Source organism: Gymnoscopelus microlampas (assembly GCF_963454915.1).
Source record: "Gymnoscopelus microlampas genome assembly, chromosome: 2".
NCBI lineage: Eukaryota > Metazoa > Chordata > Actinopteri > Myctophiformes > Myctophidae > Gymnoscopelus > Gymnoscopelus microlampas.
The window spans coordinates 36,174,974-36,200,927 of NC_139939.1; the positions used below are offsets into that span (position 1 = coordinate 36,174,974).

General features: G+C 41.8%; 1 protein-coding gene across 3 annotated transcripts in view; it reads right to left on the bottom strand.

Moving 5' to 3' along the window:
- rnf24 (ring finger protein 24) overlaps positions 1-19,631 on the bottom strand; it is a 39,907-nt gene extending 20,276 nt beyond the window's left edge. Inside the window, exon 1 of one of the 3 annotated variants that reach the window (XM_084080818.1) lies at positions 19,149-19,631. Coding sequence is in view for 2 of the 3 variants with exons in the window: in XM_084080816.1 (XP_083936942.1) it covers positions 984-1,141 (158 nt within the window). In the remaining variant the exon portion in view is untranslated. Of the gene's footprint in view, positions 1-983; positions 1,271-1,822; positions 2,044-19,148 lie in introns of those variants that run through there. The other 2 variants (XM_084080817.1, XM_084080816.1) reach the window with 2 other exon arrangements.
- Between the last annotated feature and the right edge of the window lie 6,323 nt (positions 19,632-25,954).

Here is a 25,954-nt window from a genome sequence, read left to right on the forward strand (position 1 = left end):
GTAATTGGCGCAGTCTCCGACGGTATTCCTCCCGGCGTATTACTGGAGTCCCGACCGCGTCGGCGCAACCACACTTTGCAATTGCCAATTGCGACGCGTCTAGTTTTATTTGATCTTGTGTGTCATGATAGTTTTGCGAAGGCTTTCGGTAATTTTCCAGTGCAAGCTCAAGGCACAGAAAATGCACTGGATTGTGTTTTGACATGTTCTCTGCAAAAAGAAAGAAAAGAAAATGCTAAAGAAAAGAATTTGCATTAAATATCAGCAAGGTTCCCTTTTATTAATTTATTAAACGTTTATTTAACCTTGAAAAAGAGATTTTAAAATCTGAATGAGTCTTTACAAGAGAAACCTGGCCAAGAGGGCAGCATAAACCCCCCCAGATACATTTAGATACACAATACTATCCATACTGTACGAACATTACAATGAAGTTTAGGGATTACATGGATAACAACTAGATACAAAGACCATTCCCAAAGCTTCCACATTCTAAGTCCTTTAAGATTGAACCGAAGGCATCATATGAAATCAGTTCTGGCAATATATAAATAAGTCTTTTTGGAGGGTATTCCAGGCAAAGGGGGTATCGTTTTAATTAATTTTAATTTGATGAGTTTATTTTGTTCAGGTGATCCTCCTTTTATGCCATCAACTCAGGAACTGTACAAAAGAAAAGTTTGTTTTACATACAACAATCAAATACTAAATTCTTAGGCGTTTGTATGGGATGTTTATTCAAAAAATCCCACATTAAAATAGCCATCCATCTGAAATGTTTGTTGCCTGAACCAGACCATTGGTTTTCATGCATGGATGATGAAATCCTGCCTTGGCTCCTCCACAGGTAACAGATTGTCAAACTTCCCATCTGATGGGATTCAGCAAACACAGAGTTCTTTGTTCTGAAACAGGCCATGGATATTGTTTACATAATATAAACTACAGCAGCAGATAACTTGTCCCCCTACCCCTCAACTCACCTTCTAGAGGGACTTCCTACAGTCAGAGAAAAAAAGCCTGCAAGCACTGCTAAGGACCACAATAGAACAGAATAGTCTTGCGAGAGATACGTTGCAAGACCTCCAGAGACGTCTCGGACAGTTAGCACAGCAATCACAAAGGCATCACTTGGCGGCATCAAAGGTTTATAGATCCAGCTTGTGTCACATCACCTCTCTACCGTCTGTGACTAGTGATTCCCCACTCTACCATCCAATAGTCCTTTTAAAAACTCCCGTGCGCTGGGATGTCTCGGTCAAGTTTTCCCTCTCCATAGACTAGATAGAAGGACATGACTAGACATGCCTGGGTCTCTCCAGAAAAGGAGGAGGGGACAAGAATGACTAGTGTGCTGTTGTTTGGGAGGCTGGCTGGAGCCCGGCGCCCCCCCCCCCCCCCCCCCCCCCCCCCCCCCCCCCCCCCCCCCCCAATACAAGCCCACTCATTCATACCTAGTGCCAAGAGCGTCACACCCCCTCCTTTCAGCCAGGCCATTGGGCACAACGCAAAGCCCTGCCTTCTGGACCTGGTTATGGCAAAACTCAATAGCAGGACTATCACTACCTCTCACATATAAACACATAATGCAAGCACGCGCACACACACACACACACACACACACACACACACACACACACACACACACACACACACACACACACACACACACACACACACACACACACACACACACACACACACACACACACACACACACACACACACACACACACACACACACACACATTCCACTGTATGTGCAAAAACATAACCGTTAGCACATGCACTACTCACAGACACCAGTGCACACCCCACTTACCCTAGTGGTGCCTTCATGCTGTACAGAAACCACGGTCTAATACAGGCCTTGATGTCAATAACAGCATGGTTGATCCTCCAGAGCCCCAGTCTACAGGTGCTGTGTCAGTCAGCTGAGCTGTTGTTGACTGCTCTAGAAGCTACCCTGCTCTGACCGCTCACAAAAGCTTTGTACCACCAAGGTCACACTGCCTCTCTCAGCTCTCTTTGACCCTCTTTCTTTTTCGAGTTTGCTCTATTTCTCTTCTATGTTCTGAAATTTTAAAATGTTCTCTCACTGTGACTACTATCGCTTCAGCCACAACAACCCTGGTTTACTGTCTCACACTTTCTTTCTCCTTCCGTCTGTCTGCGTCTCTCTCTCCCTCCCTCCCTCTCTCTGACCGTGTCACCGTCTCTTCCCCCTCTTTGTCACTCTGTCTCTCTCTCTTGGTCACTCTACAACGGTAAACTTTGCTTTCCCCTCTTCTGAGCGGGTACTAAATGGTTCTTTGACATCTACAAGCCACACACGTGTGCATTCAAACACACTCTCACACACGCTACCCCCCCCCCCCTCCAAGAAACCTGAAGCCTATGTACTGACATTCTGTTGTGTAAATTCTAATGTACATATAGAGCTCAAAGATTTAAGGCCACTTCATATTTGGCAACAGTTTTCCACACTACTAAACAACCTAGAGCAAGTTTTTTTTTTAAATCCCAATTTATTTTGTCATTGCCAATACAAATCAGATCAGGCTACATCACTAAGCAGTGGTAACAACTCTTTGAATGGTCACATACACCTTTTTTCTAAACCAAAATATTCAAAATGTATTGTGATTCGAAAAAACAATCCCCATATACACACACGTAGTCCCTTCCTTTGAACCAAACCTCAGTCTGCCTCTGTTGATTAGTATAGTTGTAGTCTCAATTAAATAAAGAAATACCATCTATCCCTATTCTAATACTGCCATTATATCCAATTCCGAAGGATCACAGGAATATTATCCGACCACTCCCTAGTATCATTTGCTTGAAATGTCAGTGATGCTGGAAATTAAGGGAACTGAAGAAAAAATGTATCGCATAAAGAGAAGGTGAAACCACTGTGTGTGTATGTGTGCGTTTGTGTGCAGGCCTGCGCCTTGTCTACAGTAACATTATATAAATATAGTATTAGACATCACAGCTATCGTCTCGCCCCTTCTGCACTCCCTTCAATGGCTTCCGGTCGCTACCCATATCCAATTCAAAACACTGGTGATGACCTACAACGTAATCAAGGGCAATGCATCCCTACCTCCAGGACATTATCCTCCCCTACACCCTTTCCCACACATTTAGCTCAGCTAACACAAGACATCTGTTCTTTCCTTCCCTACAACACCCTGGCCAACGCTCTAAGCGGCTTTTTTGTCTTTTCCCCTTCTTTGTCCCTTGGGCAAAGAAGTTCTGTTCAGCTTAACCCAGCTGATTGCTGCTCAGATGATTACGACTAGAACAGTTAGGGGTTAAGTGGACTGGGGCCGCCGCATGACTCTTATCTTCCTCCTGGCTCCCAAGTTGTGCCCCCCGTGCCAAACATACTGCAGACTCACTCCCCCCATCCACTGCAGTCCGTAAACTCTGATAGCCGAGTTTAAAAATAAATAAGTGTGTGCGTGTGTGTACATATTTCAACAGCTGTATTCGATTAACCCTTGTATGGATGTTATATAAGTGCTGCTATCATTGTCATATCTAGGGATGACCATTCTGAATTATTTTTGATAAAACGTGTGTGCTTCCTGTTAGGCAGCACCATGGGCAGCAATCATGAAGCTGTTGTAGCTTTGTAATGTGGTGGCTGCCTGCAGGTGACTTCTGTTGCACCAAAACATTAATTAATTTATCAGAAATAATGAACCGTTAACCATTAGTATCAACCGGTTACACATTTCCTAACTGTTCCCAGTTAAACGGTTAACCATGAACATCCCTAGTTGTATCCCCATATGGCCTGGCTCAGGTTAAACCCTTTGTAAAACATGAACACAATACATAAAGAGAATGAATGCCATTTTGACAACACATTGACATTTTGCTAGCTCTGACTAATGTTACACTCTCTGCTAGCACGTGTTGTTTGTCTGAAGTGTGAATGAGCCATCATAATGTGATAAATTCCATGATATCGGATCAGTATAGCATAGGCTTGTGTATCGCCGATACCTGATCCAGCATTTTAGGCTGTATCTGAGGCATTTCCGATTCTGGTATCAGTATCAGAACAACTCTACTGAAAACTCACATATTCAGACTCTCACCCCCTATCTCCTTTCCTTGTATCGATTCTTGTTGCCTACTTATAGATGGCAATTATACTATGCAGGTGTTGGTTACTTGTTCACAAATGCTATGCATATGCTGTTATTGCTGACTAGGGTTCATGCCATTTACTCAGATCTTGCACAGTCGCTCTTGATAAAAGTGTCTGCTACTTGCCTACATTTCAAATCGTTTGAGTTTGATTCCATTCTTTGCATGTTTAATCATTCAGCTGAAACTCTTATCCATTGGCTTACTGAGTGAGCAGGTAAAGTACACTTCGGACAGCACATGTGGATGGACACCTTGATTGTCTTGCAATCACATGTACAGATCTCATCCTGTAACAGCACTCTCTCTAACTTCTAGGGCCATCCAAGCAGCTCCAAGCCTTTTACCTGCATTTTAAAACAGACCTTCAGCAACAGCCAACAGTCTTCTACATTACCGTTCTGCTTTGGCCCAGGCTTATCTTTCAGCTTACAGAATCTCTATAGTTTCATGCATTGCTGTACATACCTCTATGAACTGGACATGCTTACATTCTCTGTCCTGGCTATGTCTTCAGCCAGATATTGTTGTTGAACAAGGAGCTGGCCGTGCCATGTTACGTTACATAATCTGGCGGGCATAAACGGCTGCTGGATGAGCTCCAATTAAAAGGGGGGCATTACTCAGATACGATCATTCTCTCTATAAAGGCTCTATTATGACTTTATCATAGTGGGAGGGCTGCCAGGGATATAGTAATCAGGGGCACTGGAAGTGGTCTGGGTTTATGGCCGGGATGAGGTGTCTGATTATTGCTCAGGATAGGTGTGTTATTATGGCCATGGTAATGTGTGTATACTGTGATTATTTCACCTTGATATCACTGATAATAATAGGGATTTGTGGTTGTAAAGCTATTTTGGTCCACGTTTATGTCCATGGATGACAAAGCTTTTACAGCAGGGTGATTTTCAGTTTGTTATAAGTATAACTAGTTCAGACTGAGATGGATACTGTAAGACCTTTAGTTAAGTGTAGTTCACAAATAGAACCCACCCCCAAAGTGTATGAGAATCAACAAGAAACCAGTTGAATTTAGAGTTGAGCGTGTGCAGTACAGCAGAAATGTGTTTATAATCCATATTCACAATTTTAGCTTCAACAGATTAATGATCACAACAACTATTTGTATTTACATTTCAGCCAGAAAGTGAATACCAGAGGACTTCTGTTCCTCTTGGGAATGAACGTGACTTGGGTCACCTTAGTGAGCCCCTTCTTGCTCATACATTTAAAGACATCCCAGCCCCCTCCTCTCCCTGTGCTTGTCCAACACTCTGCATGAGTATCAAGATTTGCTGAGCTAGATGGACGTGTTACACTACACCCAGACATCTAGAAACCATAGCCCTTTGCAGTAAACAACCCAACTGGCACAGAAAACACATCCGAGCTTTCGCCCAGACACCCAAAACAGCCTTCAACTGTAGTTCCTTCAACAAGGAACTACTGTACACATGAATAACTGTAATTTCAAAATAGGCAAAGGTGTGAAAAACCATAAAGTTACACAAATAAACCAAATGCATAGCACTTATTCAAGCATCAACTCACCTACTCCAAAAATGTATATGTGATGTTACCCAGTTACCAGATGGAATTCCACCCGAATTAATCATTGATTATTATTATCTTAAAGGTGGAAAGAATAACAAAAAATGGGGGAAAGAATAACCGGAATCAGGGCTTTTAGGCATTGCCTCAAATGACTTCCAAATGCCTTGTGTCTTTATTTCTTTCACCTCCCTGGTTACTATTCAAACTCTGCCCAGCAGGATGTGTCACAATCAACAGTCATCTCTACAGGAGGCCCAGGATGTGGAGAGATAGGTTGAGGGGAAGGTCATTCACGGAGACAAAAAAGGCATTTCTAATAGCTGGAGGGATTAATGATCATTGCCGACTGTGCCCTTCAAAATGTTCAATCCCATTCTAAGAGAACTCAAACCAGGTTGAGGGCATTCATGGGCCGACTGCAAAATGTTCTGATGAAGTTCAACTGAGCGAAAGCTAAGGCCAATAAATGTTTTTTTTTTAATTGATGGATGTGGGCAGACAGCTGTATTTTGTGCCCATACAGTATGATCTGGGTTGAACGTGACACCCCAGAAACAAAAACAGTAAGGTATACCCGTCTACTGTCAGTTAGAAAGGACTCTGTCATGAAAGCTCACAGTGGAACACCATGTTAAGACGTTACCTGACATCATCTGGTATCTCATGACTAAAGTCAGCACAATACAGCTTGGTCTGTAGAGGCCATTAAGGCAGTGCTCATTGATCCAAAATAATGGGCCTAGTGTGATGTAATTTTTGCCCGCGGAGCGAACTCACCATTAGGATCATGATGAAATAGGCCAACTAAATACACTATCGATCAGTCAGCTGTAACTGAGGAAAAACAGAACACAAATCCCCCATTGTCATGTTAGGAAAGCAACATAATGTGTCATGTAAAAAAGAAAGTAGGAGAGCGCCCAAGGAAAGTCCCAAGAATCCGTCTAATCAATAGCCATGGCATAGTAGAGAGCCCATCTCTCTCCTAGTTAGAAACTCAAGGCCCACTCAGCTAGCCTGACATTTCATCAAATGAAATGTGGTTTACCAGGCTACCACTCAGCATGCGCAGCGCAGCAAACCAGTTTGGTTTGCAAATAAGACTTGAGGGGATAAAAATGGTATGTAGCCCTACAGCGAAGAAACTTAAACAAAGCTAAACGGGGTGTCATAACCTTTGATTACATAACACTGGAGAACCTATCTGAACAGAGACTGTATGCATAAACTTGTTTAATCTACAATATTTAATCTGAATGAACAAAATGAATGATGTCTGTGCACTAATAACTGATGGAGCATTATTTCGTCACCCGCTCTGTCCCACAACTTCTTCTTCCATCTCTCTCTCTCCCTCTCTCACAATTTTCACATCCTCACACCCTATTACATAATTAACCGGCAGTGTGGCAGAGCGCAGCGAGCGCAATGCTGCATTCCTCAGAAATGACAACGGCTACCAGTGAGCAAATTGCTCTTCTCACATACTCACATTACGTATTTCCTCTTTGGAAATGTAAACAAAAGACACAAAAAAACGAACCGTTTTCATTTCCTGTGTGAGAGATGAACAGGCCAGCTGTAAAATGTTTCACCCATAAGTAAGCCTTACCGAGCCATGAGGCCCACGGGGCAGGAGCCTATCTCCTGTTTTTGTAGCGTGAGTCAGCTTGATGTACAAGTACACCCCCTGGACATGATGCTAGTATGTCCCAGGGACTTACCCTCAATCCAACCCTTGATGCGGAGTGCCAAGCAGGGAGGCACTGGGTCCCATTTTTCAAAGTCTTTGGTATGACCCAGTGTTTCACCCATAGTACAGCTTAATTACACAGTAAAATCATTTTAATTCAACTCTGAGTGTAAAAATGGACCCAAATAATTACGGGAGCATTTTTACAGATGAAGGTTTAAGATTTTACAGTGTATGCTCCTTGCTAGCCTTTATTGCCATTAATTGATTCTGTATCAAGTACAACATGCAATTGAAAGCAATGTTGAATATCTTTGGTAGAACCTTCAGGTTGTACAGAGACCACATCACCCCAGTCCTCCACAACCTTCACTGGCTCCCAGTCAAACACAGAATTACTGATCACCACCTACACAGCCCTCAACGACCAGGATCCCCGCTACCTCTCTGACCTCCTTCAACGCCACGCCCCCTCCCGCTCCCTCAGGTCTGGTGATGCCAACCTCTTGGACATCCCAAAAACAAATAAACGCACGTGGGGTGACAGGGCTTTCTCAGTTGCAGCCCCCTCCCTTAGGAACTCACTCCCATCTCACATCAAAGCTGCCCCGCCCCCCACCCTTGCCCTGTTCAAAGCCTCCCTCAAAACCCACCTTTTCAGACTCGCTTTCCCCGCCTAATTCAAATCTCTCTTTCTGCCTTTTATTATTAGCTTAGTGTATTTCTTTTTCACTATTTCTTTTTGTCGTTTAACTTTCTCTCCTAATAAAGTTGTTTATTTTGTTTTGTTTGTTTGTAAAGCAACTTTGGGTACCAAGAAAAGTGCAACATACATTTTGATGTATTATTATTATTATTACAGCTGAGCAACCTGACTAAAATATAAGTGTAAATGTTGTTGATCAGGGAGCAGAGATAATGTTTTGCCCCTGTGTGTCTGTCAAGCTAATCTGGGACACCGCAGGACCAATCGGTGTGACATTTGCACACACACTCCCAGTAGGCCAAGGTAGAACCTCCACCTCAAATTCTTCAAATCATCCTCACGTGGCGTTCTAACAGGCCACTTCACGTTTAACTCTTGAAGTTTGCTACTAGACTAGTCCTACAGTCCTATCCTGCTAAATAGTCCTAGACTAGTCCTATCCTGCTAAATAAATAAAAATGACTACAGATTTTGTCCAAAACTCACACAAATCGACATCATCTCAAGCTCTTGAAGCTCAAGATGTATCAGTCAGATTTTTTATAGTCTATTCCGATTGGCTTCCAAATTTGCGGGAGGTGCCAAATAATCATGATCTACCTGACATCACACATTGAGGGGTCTCTAAACAAAACATTTGTTTCACCCATAGGGAGTGCCACAAATATCCCTTTGCTGCAGAAACATGAACTTTGTTTTCCCCCCACCAAATTAGGCCCACATACAGTATAACTTTTAATCTGGTCCTCGTGTGCTGTCAAATAAAAACACGCTAACCGCCTACATAATTCTGAAGTGGATGAACCAAAGTATTTACTGGATATCCTGAGTGAGGAACTCATGCATGGGCTACTTTATGCAAACATCCGCACACACGCACGCACATGCACAACACTACTACACTCAAATGCAAGACAAGTAAATACGCATGCACATGCACACACTGAAGGACCTTTTAGGCATTGCCAAGCAACCTGCAAAATTACAAATCAAATGAGCATTTTCCTGCTGTTTGAACAGCATTCTGCTATTTGACAAATCCAAATGGTCAAACAACACATCACAGTAATTACAAAAACGTCATTTAAACACAGTCATGCTCATGCTTTAGGAGGTGGAACCTGTAAGGCCCCACCCACACTAAAGCTTAATTTAATTTAAGTACAAATTAGGCTATTTCTGAACTACTAGCCAACATACTGTGAATAGCAGATTCTTCCAGTGAATCCTCGATTGAAGATCATCCATTTGACAATCTGACAAAATGTGACAAAAACAAACAAATCTACTTAGTTCTGACGGACCTGTTGTGAGGTTGTCCTGACCAGGTAAAAAGTTAATAATTCTCACAGTGCAAATGAGGCAAAGGCTAAATGTTCTTCATACTATGAGTCAACACATGGTCAAATTGATAGAGGTAGGCCTATTTGCTTCTAGAATGATGCATCACGTTTGTTTACTTTTTCTTAAAACTAGGCCAGGATATTATGATGGCCCAGGTTATCACCCTCACTCACTTATCTTCTAAGATAGATTGCACAGTATACATCTGCTGCTATGCTCACTCACATTTATATCTTATCTCAGGTACCATGTGTAAATATGTAGATAAAATGTTTGGTTTTTCTTTTGTTCTCTTGTTTGATCTCCTTTCCCCTTGCCCCCCCACCCCTTTCTTTTTTTCATATGGAAATAAGCAAATAACGATACGATGGGAACTATGCACGAAAACTAATTTCACTCACTTTTTTACTTCTGTAAACCTGTGATATGACAATAAATTCTGATTCTGACCTACTACAGCCCAACACAAATTAGTCATCAATTGTCCAAACAACACCAGGACATTCCCCTGTATAGCACACTAATATTTTTGACATAGTACTGCCTTACAAAGGTGCCATTTATGGATACTTGCTTTTCCCGGACCACATTAGCCCGGTGCCCACCTGGCACCGGGCCAATGTGGTCCGGGAAAAGCAAGTCTCAGATTCTCTGCTGAAACTGCTATCTCTGCGACCTGACTGCGATTAAACAGACTATGATGGATGGATAGATGGATGGATGGATGGAATTTTAATTATCACTTTATACATCGTTTATTTGTAGCCTCTAAGTAAAATCTATCCTATGCTTACCAAACAGCAGACTTGCCATTAGATCACACATTCAACAGAGAAACAATGTCTCCCATTAAAACCTCAAACCATATGAGCCTGCATCCTTTTCTTGTGGGGCAACCAGATTGGCATTCACATGGAGTCAGCACACTTTTAATACCAAGAGTACAGACTTTAGTTATGACGTAAGGTACAAACTTCAGCTCTAGGGATGGTTCAAGCTTATTCAGCTGCTTAGTGCTTTTCTCTGACATCTGACAGAGTAACCCAGTAGCACATGGCCTCAGTATTGACACAGGGCCTGCTCAACTGAACTCTCCTCCAAACCTACAAGCCCAGCCCACTGCACAATAGAGCCAAGTGACCCCTAGGAAAGATCAGCCCTCTCTGAATCATTCCAGTAATCTTCCATTTGCACTGGGGAGGACCTTGGTGAAGCAACCCAGTCTCATTTCAGACATGTTCCCAAAATGTCAATGAGGAAAAATAAAAGTGACGAAGGGGAATTTTCTTTTTAGGCCCTATTTTTTTGGATCAATTGGACCATATACGAAGGGTGGGTGTGAAAATGAAAATGATTGTAATTTGTCAATTTGTCCAGTGAGTTCCACTTTCCAGAGGGGCAAGCCGGTAATTCAAACTAAATGCTTTCATTTTTTTATATTCTTTCATTTGTCTGAAAACATTATTCCAGTTATAATGTGGGGATATCTATTGCTATGAAGTCCCATGGGAGTTGAATTGTTTTGCTGGAAGGGGGAGGGGGTTCTTCTGGGCAGAGGATTCTGTTGTTTAGCGGAATCTCTCAATAGTCACGTTTACCACTATTTCCAGACTCGCATTATAATTTTCACCCAAGTTCGGGCACATACTGTACATGAGGAATTAGCATCTATTTGCTGTCCCCATTTATTTGAGCTAGAGAGAAGTTCTACACAGAGACGCAACAAGCAGAGAGGGGAGACTGCTGGTATTTTGTTTACTACAAAAAAAAGACCAAAATTAAAAATTGGTTCATTTTGCGCATTTCTAAATTGTGCCATCAATTTGAAGCGCAACACTGTGCTTCATTTTTCATTATTGAACGATGAACGATAAACGCTGAATCAAAACCATCAGGTCTGCGTTGCTAGTGGCCAATTCAAGAACGATTATTACTGCTAGCCAAGAGAGAATGGGAAAGAAAAAAAAGCAACTTCTCCTAAAGAAAATTTCCATTCAGAATAGAGATACCGGTACACACATACAGGACAGGCTGTATCCCAGGTGCAGCCAGAGTTGCAGCATAAATCTTTCAAAGGAAGTATGAAAGATTTGAAGTGCAGTGTTGCAAGTTGCAAGTGTGGAAAATGAACTGTAATAAAAAAAACACACATGGCACGACGCTCGAGTCCTCTCCAATGGCCGAAATCCCCCTTTAAGTGGATTTTTTCCCGAAAACATATATTATACTATTAAATTATTTGTTGGCTCTGTATTTATTTGTTTTATATTACAATGCAACAACTATTTCCTCTTCTTCAAAATTGAATAGTGACCAATGTTTACAGATACTGGGAGAAACTGCTTCAATTGCAAATTACATGAATGTTTGTACTGTTAGTGAATTAGTCATTCCAGGATCACAGGTATATTGTCCGGTCTGATCTAGGAATAGAATATTATTTTATCTTTCACAGTGGTGTTTCTGTCACTATGAACATGCCCTATATCTCAGTGATACCAGTAGAGCTACAGTATGCAGCATGCTGTCTGTTTACATTTTTCTCAAGATAGATAACCTGTGAACATGACATCCCAACCACAACATATTGAACCGTCATCTGCGCAACGCAGCCCCCGCAGAGACCTCTAGGCCTCACTGTTAATCAATATTGACTACGCCAGCAATCAATAAATCACGTGGAAGCATGGTGACCTATGAACCGGAGGTTACATTTCATACAAGTCACTCACAAATTGCTCCATCAGTCAAAGGAGACAGCCAAGGGGTCATTAGGTTTCTATAGACCCAGACAGTCTTGACAGTGGTGGAGGGAATAGAAATTCCTTCAGAACGTTCAACCTGCAAAGATGAGAGATAAGAGCAAATACTGATAGGCTGTCAATTAAACAGACAAAACAGCTGTGACCGTCCATGGTCAAATGGTGAAGTCCCCCACCTCCGGTCTGGAGTCTTTCACTGGCCTTGGACCAATTTCCACTAGTGCATACCTCCTGTGTCTCTACAACACTATCTCTTTGTTTTGAGCTTTGTGTACACTATATCTGATTGTGAGAATAAATTAGAGTGAATTGCCCACACCACTCCTTCAGTAGAAAAAACAAAACAGTACAGTATCACTATGAACTAGCATACCCTGTGTCACCCTGTGTCACGCCCTACCCTAAACTGAACCATACGCCCTACCCTAAACTGAACCCATGAAGTACCCTGCCTTGACCCAAGTTGTTTTATTTTTGTAACCCTCTCCCCTGTGCCAGACTCACTCACTCTCACACACACACACTCACACACACACATCCTGGTGAAATAGCTGATTGTCTGTCTTTCACAGTAACTAATTAGCCGTGTTAAGTTCAGCTTACTTGTGGAAATCCCACCACTCCTGAAACAAAGGCAGCCATCTGAATCTGAAATGGAAATTTCCACTGGCAGCTGTGGCCGGCCGGGAGATTTGCACATCTGAAACTTAATATGCCAAAGGGCAAAAACAAACCCCTGGGCCTCCACTCAGAGGCAGGGAGCAGAGCACAAGGATTCTTCAAAATGTGTTGTCTGTCAGAAAGGGGACCACCGCCCACATTCATCTGATGATGGTTTATTGACCTAGTATTTTTCTACATATGACTGTAATGGTCATCGTTCCTGGAGATTAATCCATGTTTGCCTAACGCACAAATTTATTCTACCAAAATAATCGACGTTTGTTTGGAAGGTGAGTTCCAAGTGTATGATTTGTGACTGAGTTATGAAGCTAAACTGTGTTTTCAAAACAGACACGAGGGGGAAATATAAGCCAGTCAGAGTGGTAAAGCATAAGCCTGACCTACAGCTGAGATTTTGAAAGGGAGATGTAGGGGGGTTGATAGTGTTAAATAGGCATCCCATCAGTTTTGAGGAAAACAACAGCAGGCCTCCCACCCTCCTGGGCTCTGCAATATTTTGAAGAAAAGAATTCAAGAAAAAAAGGCTTGTTTTTCCAGAGTTCTGCCAAGTTCTAGAATAAGTAGGTCAGTGTAACTATAACTGTAATTATGGAGGGAGATGTGTATAAGGAATGCAGTACTACAGTAAAGCTTGCAGGGTCAATCTTATGACATGAATTGCTCAAAATAGAACTCAAAATTGGGGTATGAGCTGGCATCAGCTTCACATGCCACTGTAACTATTATTATCAATTTGCAATTTAGGCATTTAGCAAACGCTCTTCACTTTCACTAGTTATATCTAGTTAATTGCACACATTGCAGCGATCACCTCTGTAGGTTCACATTCGACCACTTCTAAAGGATCAGACCATTCCTCAACAAGGAATCTGCACAGCTCCTTATCCTTCGATGAGATCCACTTTGTCTCTTGTGAGTGGCATCCTCCACGTGTTTGTCCCTGCCCCCCCACCATGTTTTTAAAGTGGTGAATGGGTGTTGCATGTTTAATGGACCACAATGGAAGCAAGCCTTTGGCTTTTTTGTGTCTCATCCACTAAAATATTCAATCAAAGGCCTTAGTCATCTCCAGGCTTGACTATTGCAACTCCCTCCTTATTGGCCTCCTGGTATGCTCACTGAAGCCCCTTCAAATGATCATAATTGCACCATGCCTGGTTGCTGCCCGCACCCAGTACAAAACACTGGTGATTGGACTACACGGCAATTACCTTCAATACCTGATCACAGGAAGTCTTTTTGTCCTTTCCCTAAAACACCCTGGTCAAAAAATAATTCTCAATTTCAACCCGAGCCTCACAGGGCACAAAAATGAATGCAAATTGGTATTTTTTTCGGGTTTGGGTCGAGCCGGGCTCATTATTCGACGTTCTGTTTGGACTCGGGTGGGACTCGGGCTTCAACTCACTCAGGTCAATTCGGGTCAGGTTTTAATTTTCAGGCCCGTTGAGAACTCTAGGTCAATGCTCCAAACCTAGACTCAAGGTGTGAAATAAACTTCCCCTTGCAGTCAGAACGCATACTCACTCTCCATTTTCCACTGCAGTCTGAAAACTCAGCTCTTCAGACTAGTTATACCAAAAACTCATGATAGGATCACAATAACAAGTCCACAATACGATACCACGATATTTAGAGAAAAAAATCGAAGACACAATTTCCATCACCCATCTGTGGTTAATGAGATGCATTCTGCTTGTTTCGCAGTGCGTCATGTTGTGAGCTTGTAGATCTAAAATGTTCTGTGTGAGACTCCGGTGCGTAACCAAGTATAAATCAGGCATAAAGTATGACCGTGATGGTAATTAAACACAACATTTTCCCAATGGAGGAGGGGGCGTGGATATTCTCCCTATAGTCTTAAAAAAACTGTGGGAAACCCTGATATTTATGGTTTAAGTATCCATACTTAAACAATAAATCTAAATTGGCCAACTTCAAGTGCATACAATTGAAATGAAGAGAGACTTTCTTGTGATCATACCATGCTTGCTCCTTCAAATCGCCACCCACACACAATCTGGCCACGAGTCAAGAAATCAATTCCTGGTCCCTCCTCCTTCTGCTCGATTCCCTCATTCTTCAGGGAAGTCGGACAGTAACACAAGCTGGGATAAACAAGACTGAATGACATGTGCAGCTGTCTCTCATAGCTCTCTCTTGTCTTCCTCCTGTCCTGTGCTATACTTTTATTCAGGCCTTTTTCTGCCTCAGCTCCTCCCCCGTCACTTCATAAACAACTGTGACTGTCTTGACACCTTCTTGTTATTGGCCTTTTCCATCAACATGCATGTTCACACATGACAGCAGTAGATAAGAAGATAATTTAAGAAGACAGCTAAATAAAAGCAAGGTTAATTATGCTCGTCACTGAGCTGGTCATTCGAGCTACAGTAGAATGAGGCATAGTACTCCAAGTGATAAAATGAGTTGGAGTACCTGAGAATTGTCTTAGCATTACTTCCCACTTTTGGGCTGAGAAACAGGACCCTTGGCCTGTAAAGAACAGGGTCACTGCAGCTAAATAAATCCCCTAGTCATGTGAGAGTGAGCTAGCCCCAAAGCATGAAAACAACGAGGCATTTCTCAGTTAGCGCACAGGCACATGGCCTCAGCTCAACACAACTCATATCAGTGCCTGGGGTTATCATCAAGCACTGACATATTGGGATCAATGACTAGTCTAACTTGTAATACTTGTCAGGAACTGAATAGGTTCAAGTGCATGACATTTGACCCAGGGCAACATATTACTTATACTGTTTGTATTATTTGCTGGAAAAAATAATAATCCAGTATATGCTAATTCAACAAACATACACAGTACTTTCCAATCATTGTCTTCAATCCATTATCTTCAAAGAGATTACATAGTATAAAAAGCTTTCTTTCTTTTGTTTCCGTAAATCTAGCCAAGTACAGCAAATGTTATAGTTAACATTATTTGCTAACCATATTTAAGACAACCCACAAGCTATTTTCTGTTCTTGGAATTGTGGAGAGAAACAATATTAGATTTTGTAGTTTCACTTCCGTATTAACTGTCATCCATACAAAGAATTGTCACTGCCAGCTTAACGCATTCAGGACTCTGTAGTTTAAAGTTGAGATTTGCACAGCCAGCATATTGGCCAGGAAAATCAAGGCAAAACATAAGCATTTTAAGCTCTGCTTGTATGTATATGGTCATTAAAAGCATCAAGACTTCTTACTAACATCTGCTTAACTACTAAATAATTGGACTATATAATTGGGGGGGGGGGGGGGGGGGGATAATGCTCCTTAATTTAGATATTATTATTATTATTGGGTCTAGGCATGTAGGTAGTGTAATCAGAAGTTGTTTTTACTAATTATTTCTCCCCCATTGCACCCTTCCTTGCTCTGCCTGTCTGTCTTGATTCATTGTCTTGGCTGTGTACTGTAAATAGCTTCACTTCACTGTTATCCTCACACATGCACTTCATAATTACATAACACTGGTGGCATACTTGACTATTGTCCGGTCCACCTTGCAACATTTTGCTGGTGTTGTATGACCTCCCCTCCCCTTGATTTATTTTTACATTTTATTTGAACTTAAGCCATTCTTTTCTTGGGGGCATTTTCTATTATTCAAAGGAAGTCAGTATATAAGGGTTTGTCAATTGCCTAAGACATATAGCATGACAAAGGCCTTGAGCAATAAGGATTTACTATAGTTTAACTAAAACCAGTTTGGCTGCATAGCATTTCCCATTCAATCCACCTACCTGCATTCATGGCATGTTATACATAAGCCCCATCCCTATTAGCCTTTGGCCATTTTGAATTTCAATTATATTGGGTTATTAAGGGTTTACAACTAAACCTATGAGCTATAGTTCTATTAGCTTTAGCTTTAGTTAGGGTCAACACATCAACAATGTTAAAATCATATCACACAATCTTCAATTGGACAGTTTAACCCCTGCCCTCACTGTATGACCATGTAACATCCACCAAAATTCCCTCACAAATGTTGAACTTTTTGTCTTCTTCTTAACATTGCATAATGGGAATTAACGTCATAAGGAATCCCCTGTACTTTAACAGGTTGACTGGCGGCAGGTTTGGCAAAGCAGCCTGATCGCCAGAGAATTAGTATACATTGCACGGATTTGTGCACGTCATTCCGTGCATAGTCGCCTAGAAACCCCCAAATTCCGTGCATATGTACGGGGAGTCCCACGGTGGGCGTAACCAGTCGCAACCCGGAAAAAACAGGAAGTAGAGCAGTCCCCACAACAAAATGTACGATTCTGTGCCTATCGGTACGTAACTCAAACGGCGCTGAGTAGGCTCAAGGGAATGTCGCAATGTTCAGGACGGCAACTCGCTCGCTTTAGCTCGCTCGGTGGTCCTTCACACGGCGACAATTCCCTTGAGACTGCGCGCCTCCGAAATGGTTTAGTCACAATGGGGGAGATGCGAGGCGGCTATGCACGGAATTTGTGGTTTTCCAGTAGTCTATGCACGGATTTTGAGAAACGTTGAAAAACGTTCAATGAAAACGTTTCCTCTGGCGATCGGGTTGGGCAAAGAGCATTGTTTCAGGGCCAAGACTCTCGACGCTGAGGTCGTCTTCCTATAGAGAAAACCCTTTCATCAGAGCATGGCGTTGCTATATTCACTGACACTGGTTCTTCTTAAGAAGTACTGTCAACCTCTTCACTTCTTAGTTCTCCTTACAGCACAGATAACTGACATCGTTGTACATTGCACAGAATAGCTGCCCCCCCACCGACTACTGTACTTCTTAATAGCGTTTGGGGAAACATACAGAGTACAACTGGGTGGCAGACAGTGGCTCAAGTGGTAGAGCGGACGCTTGGCCTAACTGCTCCTGATGAGTGTGTGCATGTGTCGTGTGTATGTAATGCACATTGTAAGGCCCTTTGGATAAAGGGGCTATATACCGTACATGCAGCATTTACAGTAAACTGCCACACTTCTTTTGTAATAAGATATAAACCACATGACTCACTTCTATCAAAACTCATCCAAGATCACTTCATTCACCACCCCATGGTGGAGCTAATCATGATGTAATGGCGACCTTGGCGCAAGAAAATGCTGACACACCAGATCTCACAATCACATTCAGGGCAATGAGACAGTGCTGAACAGTTCAATTAGACAATCATAATCATTCCAAAGGTATACACTAATAACTCAAAACATTTAAAAACTATTTTACTATCCACAGGAAACATGTCATCTCTTTCATTCAATGCCAATGTATCCACAAGCATTCTCTCACACACACCTGGAGAGCTAACTGCATGTAGCAATGTTTACAACTTTACATGACTGATGGAAACATTGTTACAAGAGGATGTGTAACCTTTTAGCCCTTCAAACCAACCATACGTTTTTCCTGCTTTTGTGTGTGTGTGTGTGTGTGTGTGTGTGTGTGTGTGTGTGTGTGTGTGTGTGTGTGTGTGTGTGTGTGTGTGTGTGTGTGTGTGTGTGTGTGTGTGTGTGTGTAGCTGGTTAGTCCATGGGGAGAACTATCGTCATCAGGTATAACGCACAAATGGTCAACCAGTCATCTTGGCCACAGGGTGGTTGTTACCTCATCTATGGACGTCAGATACAGGTCTATCTGGGCGTAGAGGCTAGCTCGCTAGCATTTGCTTGTTACCCAGCTAACAGAAATTGACTCACATCGAATACAGATTTTTGGGCTTGTTTCTAAAGTGTATAGTTGCTTATTTTGGGGTTGTTAACTTGTTAAAACCACCTTTCATGTCAAAGACCCCCAAATTAGTATGTATGTCTGCAGACCCCCATCTGAAAATACGTTATGCCAGGGACCCCCATACAAGATTTGTGTTATTAAAATGTTTCAAAAATATCCCACAGTTTTCTTCAATATTTCTTTGAAAATAGCCTATCTACAAGCTCACAGCGCTTCGAATTGCGAACTTGTAGATCTGCTATTTTCAAATAGCCGATGTATTTAAAGGTCTCATGTAGTCAAGTTGCTTCTTTTGGGGCTTGTTTTCATAGCCCTGGTTGCTTATTTATCTCACAAGACCTGGCAACGCTGGTAATCATCACGTAATGTATTAATTGTGTCTTTAAAAGGGTTGTGCCACACTGCCACTAATCACAGCATCATGCTGGCCAATCCATCATCAGAGTAAACGTGGCTACAACATGAACATGAATGTGAGTAAAAAAGCAGAAAAGAGGGCGAAGCAACACTCACCAATACAACCCTCAGTGCCAATGTCTAGTCTTCTGGTCTCTGCTGCTTCTTCTCTCTGGACGCGCACTGCGTTAAATGCGCTACAGCGACAACAAGGCGATAGAAACAAGGTGACAGTTATTCTATCGATATTCTATCGTCCTTATCTTATTATCTCAAGGCAAAACAAGCCCTGCAGCGGGACTTCATGTCAGCCTCAGCCCGGGGTGTTTTTAGATGGATCTGAACGGGGGGTCGGTGGGTTGGAGGAGCTGCACGCCGCGCCCGTTTCTCTCTCACCAAGCGGACAAAACAAAGCAAATGACGCCGTTCGTTCCGTGAAAACGAGAGGAATCCTTCCTTTAAACAATTATACTTGGTGTGGATGTGTTCAAGTCGGGAACTGAACTGTCCGTTGGGATGTTTTCTGTTCTGAGTGGTTCTTCTTCACTTCGTAACGCAGCTCACTACGACCAGTCAGTCAGTATCCCACCTCCTCCTCGTCGGTCGGTTCAACACACCAGAGATAGATAGAAGCGAGTAGTAACGTTGTGGTCAGTGTTGCCAGGTTGGCCGAGAGAAATAAGCAACGAAGTCTATGAAAACAAGCGCAAAAGAAGTGACCTAAGCCACAGGATTTAAATCTATATTCATCAGCTATTTGAAAATAGCCGATCTACAAGCTCACAACAATGCCACGAGTTGTGAGCTTGTAGATCTGCTATTTAAAAAAAATAATCTTGGAAAAAAGTGGAAATGTTTGAATATATATTTTAAAAAAAAGACAAATCTGGTATGTGGTCCCCGCCTGGCATAAAACATTTTTCAGATGGGGGTCCGTGTGGACAAATACATTAATTTGGGGGTCCTTAACATGAAAATATTTGAGAGCCTTCTGGTTTAAACAACATTAGGAAACAAGCCCAAATAAGCACAACCCGCAACTACCAATTAAAGCAATTTTACAGAAAAAAAAACTTATAATAAGCGGACATGGCAACCCTGGTAGTACAACGTTGTGGTTTACTAGTACAGGCTGTACGTTACGTTACACTGGTAGCTATGATGCGAGCACATAGGGGGAGGGGCGGGATGGATGATGCTGCACATGGTCACGTAGCTGCCCGGTTACAACACAGACACAGCGTGTCGCTGGTGGTACCTAAGTTATGTAATAATAATTGGTACATAGGTGTTAGGTAATCTAACACCTATGTACCAATTACTATTGGTGCATGCATACTGTACATACTACAGCAGAGGTAAGTATAAGCTGCCATAGCATGCATATGGATTGATTGTTGCAACTTCACATAAAAGTGCACCTGTAGGGGTATGTTGTCAGATTGCCAAGATAAAAGCCTGTTCAGCCTCCAGGTGGAACTTATGTAAGACTGCTTTCAAAAAGTTGTAAATCCCTTTTGAGAGTTTCGAGTGTGTAAAATAAATAATGATCTAAGCCTGGCATACCAGGAAGGGACAAAATAAATGTCTCTCTCAGTAGGCCTACTGGCAAACACAGTGATTTTGTATTAGCTTTTGGTCAAAGAAATACAAGTAATCACAATATAAACTAGAAAAAGTGCTCCTCGGAGCACAGGTCTCCGCCAGGTCAGGTAGGCTATTGTGGCCTCCTGGTGGCGCTATAATAGTCCAACGTGAAAAGGGTGCCATTTCTTCTTAGGCCTTGCACGACAATCGGACACTGACTGCATTCATGATTTGAGGCATTTTGTTAAAAACATTTGTTTCACTAAATTAGACCAGCTGGTGGCGCTATAACAGGCCAATATTAAAATTGTGGCATTTGTTCCTCAACATAGTGTGAATGTGCGTGCAAAGTTTGACCGCAATCGGACGGTGCGTTCATGATTCGCAGAATGTTGTTCAAAACAAGCCAATAATGCAAACTTTAGATGTCAATCTTAGCCAATCAGTATGGAATCAATTTGAATAAAAATCAAACAGACAATTAAACCCAGGATAAACATATGAAAGCTAATGAAACACTTGTTTGCAATGTGGACCTGTGAGTGAGTGATTGAGAGTGAGTGTGAGTGAGTGGCAGTGGTTCTCAAAAAGTTTTGGCTTCTACCTCCTTTGCTGATTTCTGAACCTAAGGACCCTCCTTACCCAACTACATTTCCCCTAGACTGTAAGAGAAACCCATTATTAGTATATACAATACTATGAACAAATCAAATTATAATCCACCTTTGAAGAACATTACAATGGAATAAAATAGTCAATTATAGTGCCTCCTGAGTCCTGAGCAGATTTATTTTGAGTCCAGTTTTCTGGTTAGAATGTTCAAAATAAAACGACATAATGGTAAATAAGTAATATTACTTTCCATACAATAACATTTGCGCTAATCAATTGTGTTTTTTAGACCCTTTTATGGGCAGCACATTTTGGATTGATGCTCATTGGGTTAGGCTGCTTTCATTTAATTTTTAACAGTTTGGTATGTCCGAAGATATGGTTTGTTTACTGTCTGGATTAGTATCATCTGTGTTTAAGGCAAGGTCAGTCTAGTTTCGTTTTGACACTCATAATAAAAAGGCCCTTTCATTTTCTCTCCTTGTGGGAATGGATAAACATTTTCCAGGGCAGTTTTGGTTTGACACTTTCATTTTCTAATCTCCTTAATGGGCCAGCAGGGGCTCAGGAGGAGATACTGTATCACACACCCTAGAGCCAGAGCCATTCAAGGAGAGTTACTTCAGGCCAGGTCTTCTACATAGTGCCAAAGCCCTAAACCGTAAGTTTACGGAATGCATTGGAGTCTATGGGCGTTTGTAACTATTTCCAGTTTACATGAACCACGTGACCGACGCTGTTTCTGCCCCCTCAGTGGTGGAACTCTCTAATATAAGGCTCTTTCATTATTTGCCCCTGGAGGTGTGCCCGTGGGCTAAAATTGCTATCTTGCCCACACACGTTTGGGAAAGAGCATAGCGGATTCTAAAACCACCCGCTATGCCAAATTTGTTTGGTAGAGCGAGCGCCTGCAATGGACATGTCGGGAGTCGAGCTGGGCGTACAACGGCACAACATTCAGAGGTCTCCTTCTCTCCTAATTCCCCACGTATCTCTGTGATTCAAATTTTCCTATAATCAGCAGAAGTGAGAGTGTCAATTCCTTCTGTCAATTGTGTTTAAATAAGATGATAGTCTATTCAAAGCAGACAATGATTTGTGTTGTGCGTCACGCGATGCCATTCGTTCCGTTCAGTTTCATTAATCCATTGCCCAGGAAATAATGAACGGATTACAATAATATAAAATGATCTATAATCAGCAACATGTGGGTGATAATTATGTCAATCAAATGTAGTTTTATTCAAAGGCAATCAAAGGCTACAGCGTGTGAAGCAAACGTTGTGTATGGTGCCCAATGTTTCGGCGTCCCAGTGCGGCTCCAGAGTTTGTTTGTTTAATCCAGAACACAAGCAGATTGCCTTCATTTAAAGTTCTCTAACCAGCACTGTGTCAGTGATAATTCTGTGTATCAGATATTCCAAGGCAACTTCGCTCTTCCATGGCCATGGCACATTGGGCAGAGAGGGAGAGAGCGTAAAATTGCACTTCTCTTAAAGGCAATGGCATCTGGCACGTTGATTGGCTTTATCATTGTAACTCCCAAACCACACCTATGCATAATGTAATGGGTAGCGCCGGTGTTTTGGGGATAAGGCTGGTGTCCGAAGATAGCAACTCTTGCATGGGAACACCCCTTGCGCAATGCTAAATCCCCAAATAGTGGCTAGAGGATCTTCGGCCGAAAATAGGGCTGTTAACCTGATTTCGGATGGTAAATGTGTCTTCTTGTTGTATTTATTTAGTTAGTTTGGCAATAGCTTCCGTATAGCCTGCTGTATTTTAAACTGTTCTTTTCTTACTTTGTCAAATAAACTCATTAGGGCGTGCTCCCACCGCACTTTTATTTTACCTCTGGGGCAGAGTCTGGCAATGCTTTGTCAATGTAAATGCGTGGATTCACGCAAGGGCGGATCTTTCCGCCTGTCGCGCAGACCTTGCGTTTATCCGCTCTACACAACTTGCCGGAGGCAGGAGCTGATTTTCCCCCTCTGTCCAATCGGGTGAGTCGAAGGCGGACCGTCCCAAGACTCAGGAAGCACCATGGTGCTCAAGGCAGAAGGCGGTGCGGGCTACGGGGAGGGTCCTGAAAGTGAGTGACAGGCGGGTCACTCCCGTTTTTTAGAATCCGCTGGCTGCAAAAAACTGTGGCCGCGCACAACCTGCGTTTAACGCTAGCCGACCATGTTTTGGTGGGAGCGCGCCCTTATTATATATTTGTTTTGCCTTTTGCTGTGTTTGGGAATTTAAAGAACAGTCCCCCCCCATAATAAGCTATATTTTGTAAACAAATCCCCCTTCCCCAAAACTGCATTTTGCACCTTGTTATTACAAACAATGTGCTAGGTTACACATTTAAAGGGCAAGACCACTTTGGTAGAGGTTTGGGTTGTGTAGTTACCTTGCCATGATGTAATGCCAAAGGTGGGCAAGAAATCTAAAATAATTTCTCCATTGTCTAGAAATTGATAATTCAAAACATTGACTTGCATTGTATGGCAAAAACACTCTGGAGGAGCTCTTTTAAGCCCGTAAATGAATGCAAACAAAGCAGATTCTGACAGTATAGAACATCACCAAACCCAGTACTGTTTTCCTTTTTTAATAAAAGTGTCAACTTCCTGTTGATTTTACTATCCAGATCCGCGGATCCAGTCCGGGTTTTCCTCCTAATAAAAATTGCAAAATCAATAGGAATTTTTGACATTCTTATTAAAAAAAAAGAACAGTACAGGGTTTGGTGATGTTCTAATCTACACTGTCAGAATCAGCTTGGTTTGCGTTCGTTTGCGGGCTTACAAGAGCTCCTCCTGAGCCTCTTCACCGTACAATGTAAGTCAATGAGGAGCATATTTTAAATTATCAATTGATAGACAATGGAGAAATTATTTTTGATTTCTTGCCCACCTTTGCTGTTACATCATGGCAACGTAACTACACAACCCAAACCTCTACCAAAGTGGTCTTGTCCTTTAAACTACTATTCAATGCCGTACCTCCTGGGGGTTACATTTGGTTCACATAGCATGCGTATGGATTGTTGCACAGCGACTTCGCAGAAAAATGCACCTGGGGGTATGTTGTCAGATTGCAAAGATAAAAGTTAATATCGCTCCGGGTGGAAATTATGTAAGCTGCTTTCAAAAAGTAGTAAATCTCTTTTGAGAGTTTCCGTAATACTTATACTTAAGACACATATACAATTTAGGGTACGTAATTAGATAATTAAAATGAATGCTTAAGACACAGATATATACAGATATATCAATTTGCACAGGGCCATACTTTCTTGCTGGCCCATTTGCACTTGGACTCAGTTCACTTGCATCCATTTGGAAAGAGCATAGAATTGAAGTATCAACTGAAAGAGACTGCCCACCTCCATTGAGTCCTTTAAGTACAGGGTCAAGACTCACTTGTATTCACTAGTGTTTGAATCCCCATAGACTCGTTTACCAGCCTTTTAGAACCCCCATGACGTAGCAGATTTTTGTTATTGTTTTTTGTTGTTTTTACTGATGATTATTTATGCTTTATCTTTTTTATTGCTGATTAGTATTTGTTCATGCCTTTGTGCTGTATATTGTAGTTTATGGTTAAACATTTTGTGATTTAATGTCCTCCTGGTCTGTACAGTACTTTGGTCACGACAGTTGTTTATCCATGTGCTTTATGATTATGAATACCTTTGAATTGACTTCCCGCTTTTTCCCCCTGCATAAAACAAGGGAGTTATGATGTGCTTTGTATGGTGTAAACAACAGGTGTTTGAACCAGTTTCTATATAAAGTTCTATCTGTCTTCTTTGTCTCCTTATTATAAGCCTCTGTTTTCTTTCTCCTCTCTTTTTTTTTAAACATTTCATGGTGAACAACATTCACCACACAAAGGTTGTAACTCTTAAAACCCTTAGCCTATTAAACTCTTTAAAATAAAGGTTGTTGCTCTGAAAAGTAGGCAACATAAAATTATCCACACCATTATTGACAAGTGGCATGTAAGAAACATTTCTGTGGTTAGCTAACAATCATTGTGAGGATCAAGTAAATAGACATTATACATGTATTGTAAGTCATTCAAACTATGATTAACTTGGAGTATAGGCCTAGGTAAACACAAAAACATCTTAGGTCAGCTTGTGGAAATAGCAGTAACTCAAAAGTTGCCAAGTCAATAACTAGCTCAAGTTGAAAAGTGGTCAGATCAGCAATGAGTATACACCAAAGGTCCAATATCATACAGTATTGCAGCAAGCACAAATAAAAGTGGAGAAATCTGTCTCACACAGGTACACAAGTATACTCGCTCAGACGCTGTGATGATTAAGCAAGACTACAAATGATGATCATTCTCACAGTTTTTTTGTGCAAATGTCATAGTTGGAAGTTGTCTTGAAATAGATGGGGAAGTCTTTGTTATTCAAAGGTGATTCCTGGGTTCTTGTTGTCTTTCAAACACACCTCATAAACACCATGGTTTCAAAAACCACTGCAGTAAACAGCCATAATTAATGGCTTTAGTAAATCTAGACTGGTTGGAGGTCTGTTTTATGTATCCACTTCATTACAATTATACCCTACAAAGACAAATATATCTTGTGTGGTTTAAAAAAAAGGATGGACCTTCCAAGGGCCTGCACACTCCAGAGAACAGAGATGGACAACTTACTACTGCATTAAGTGATTTATTAGCACAACGCGTTTCCCCCAACACACACACACACA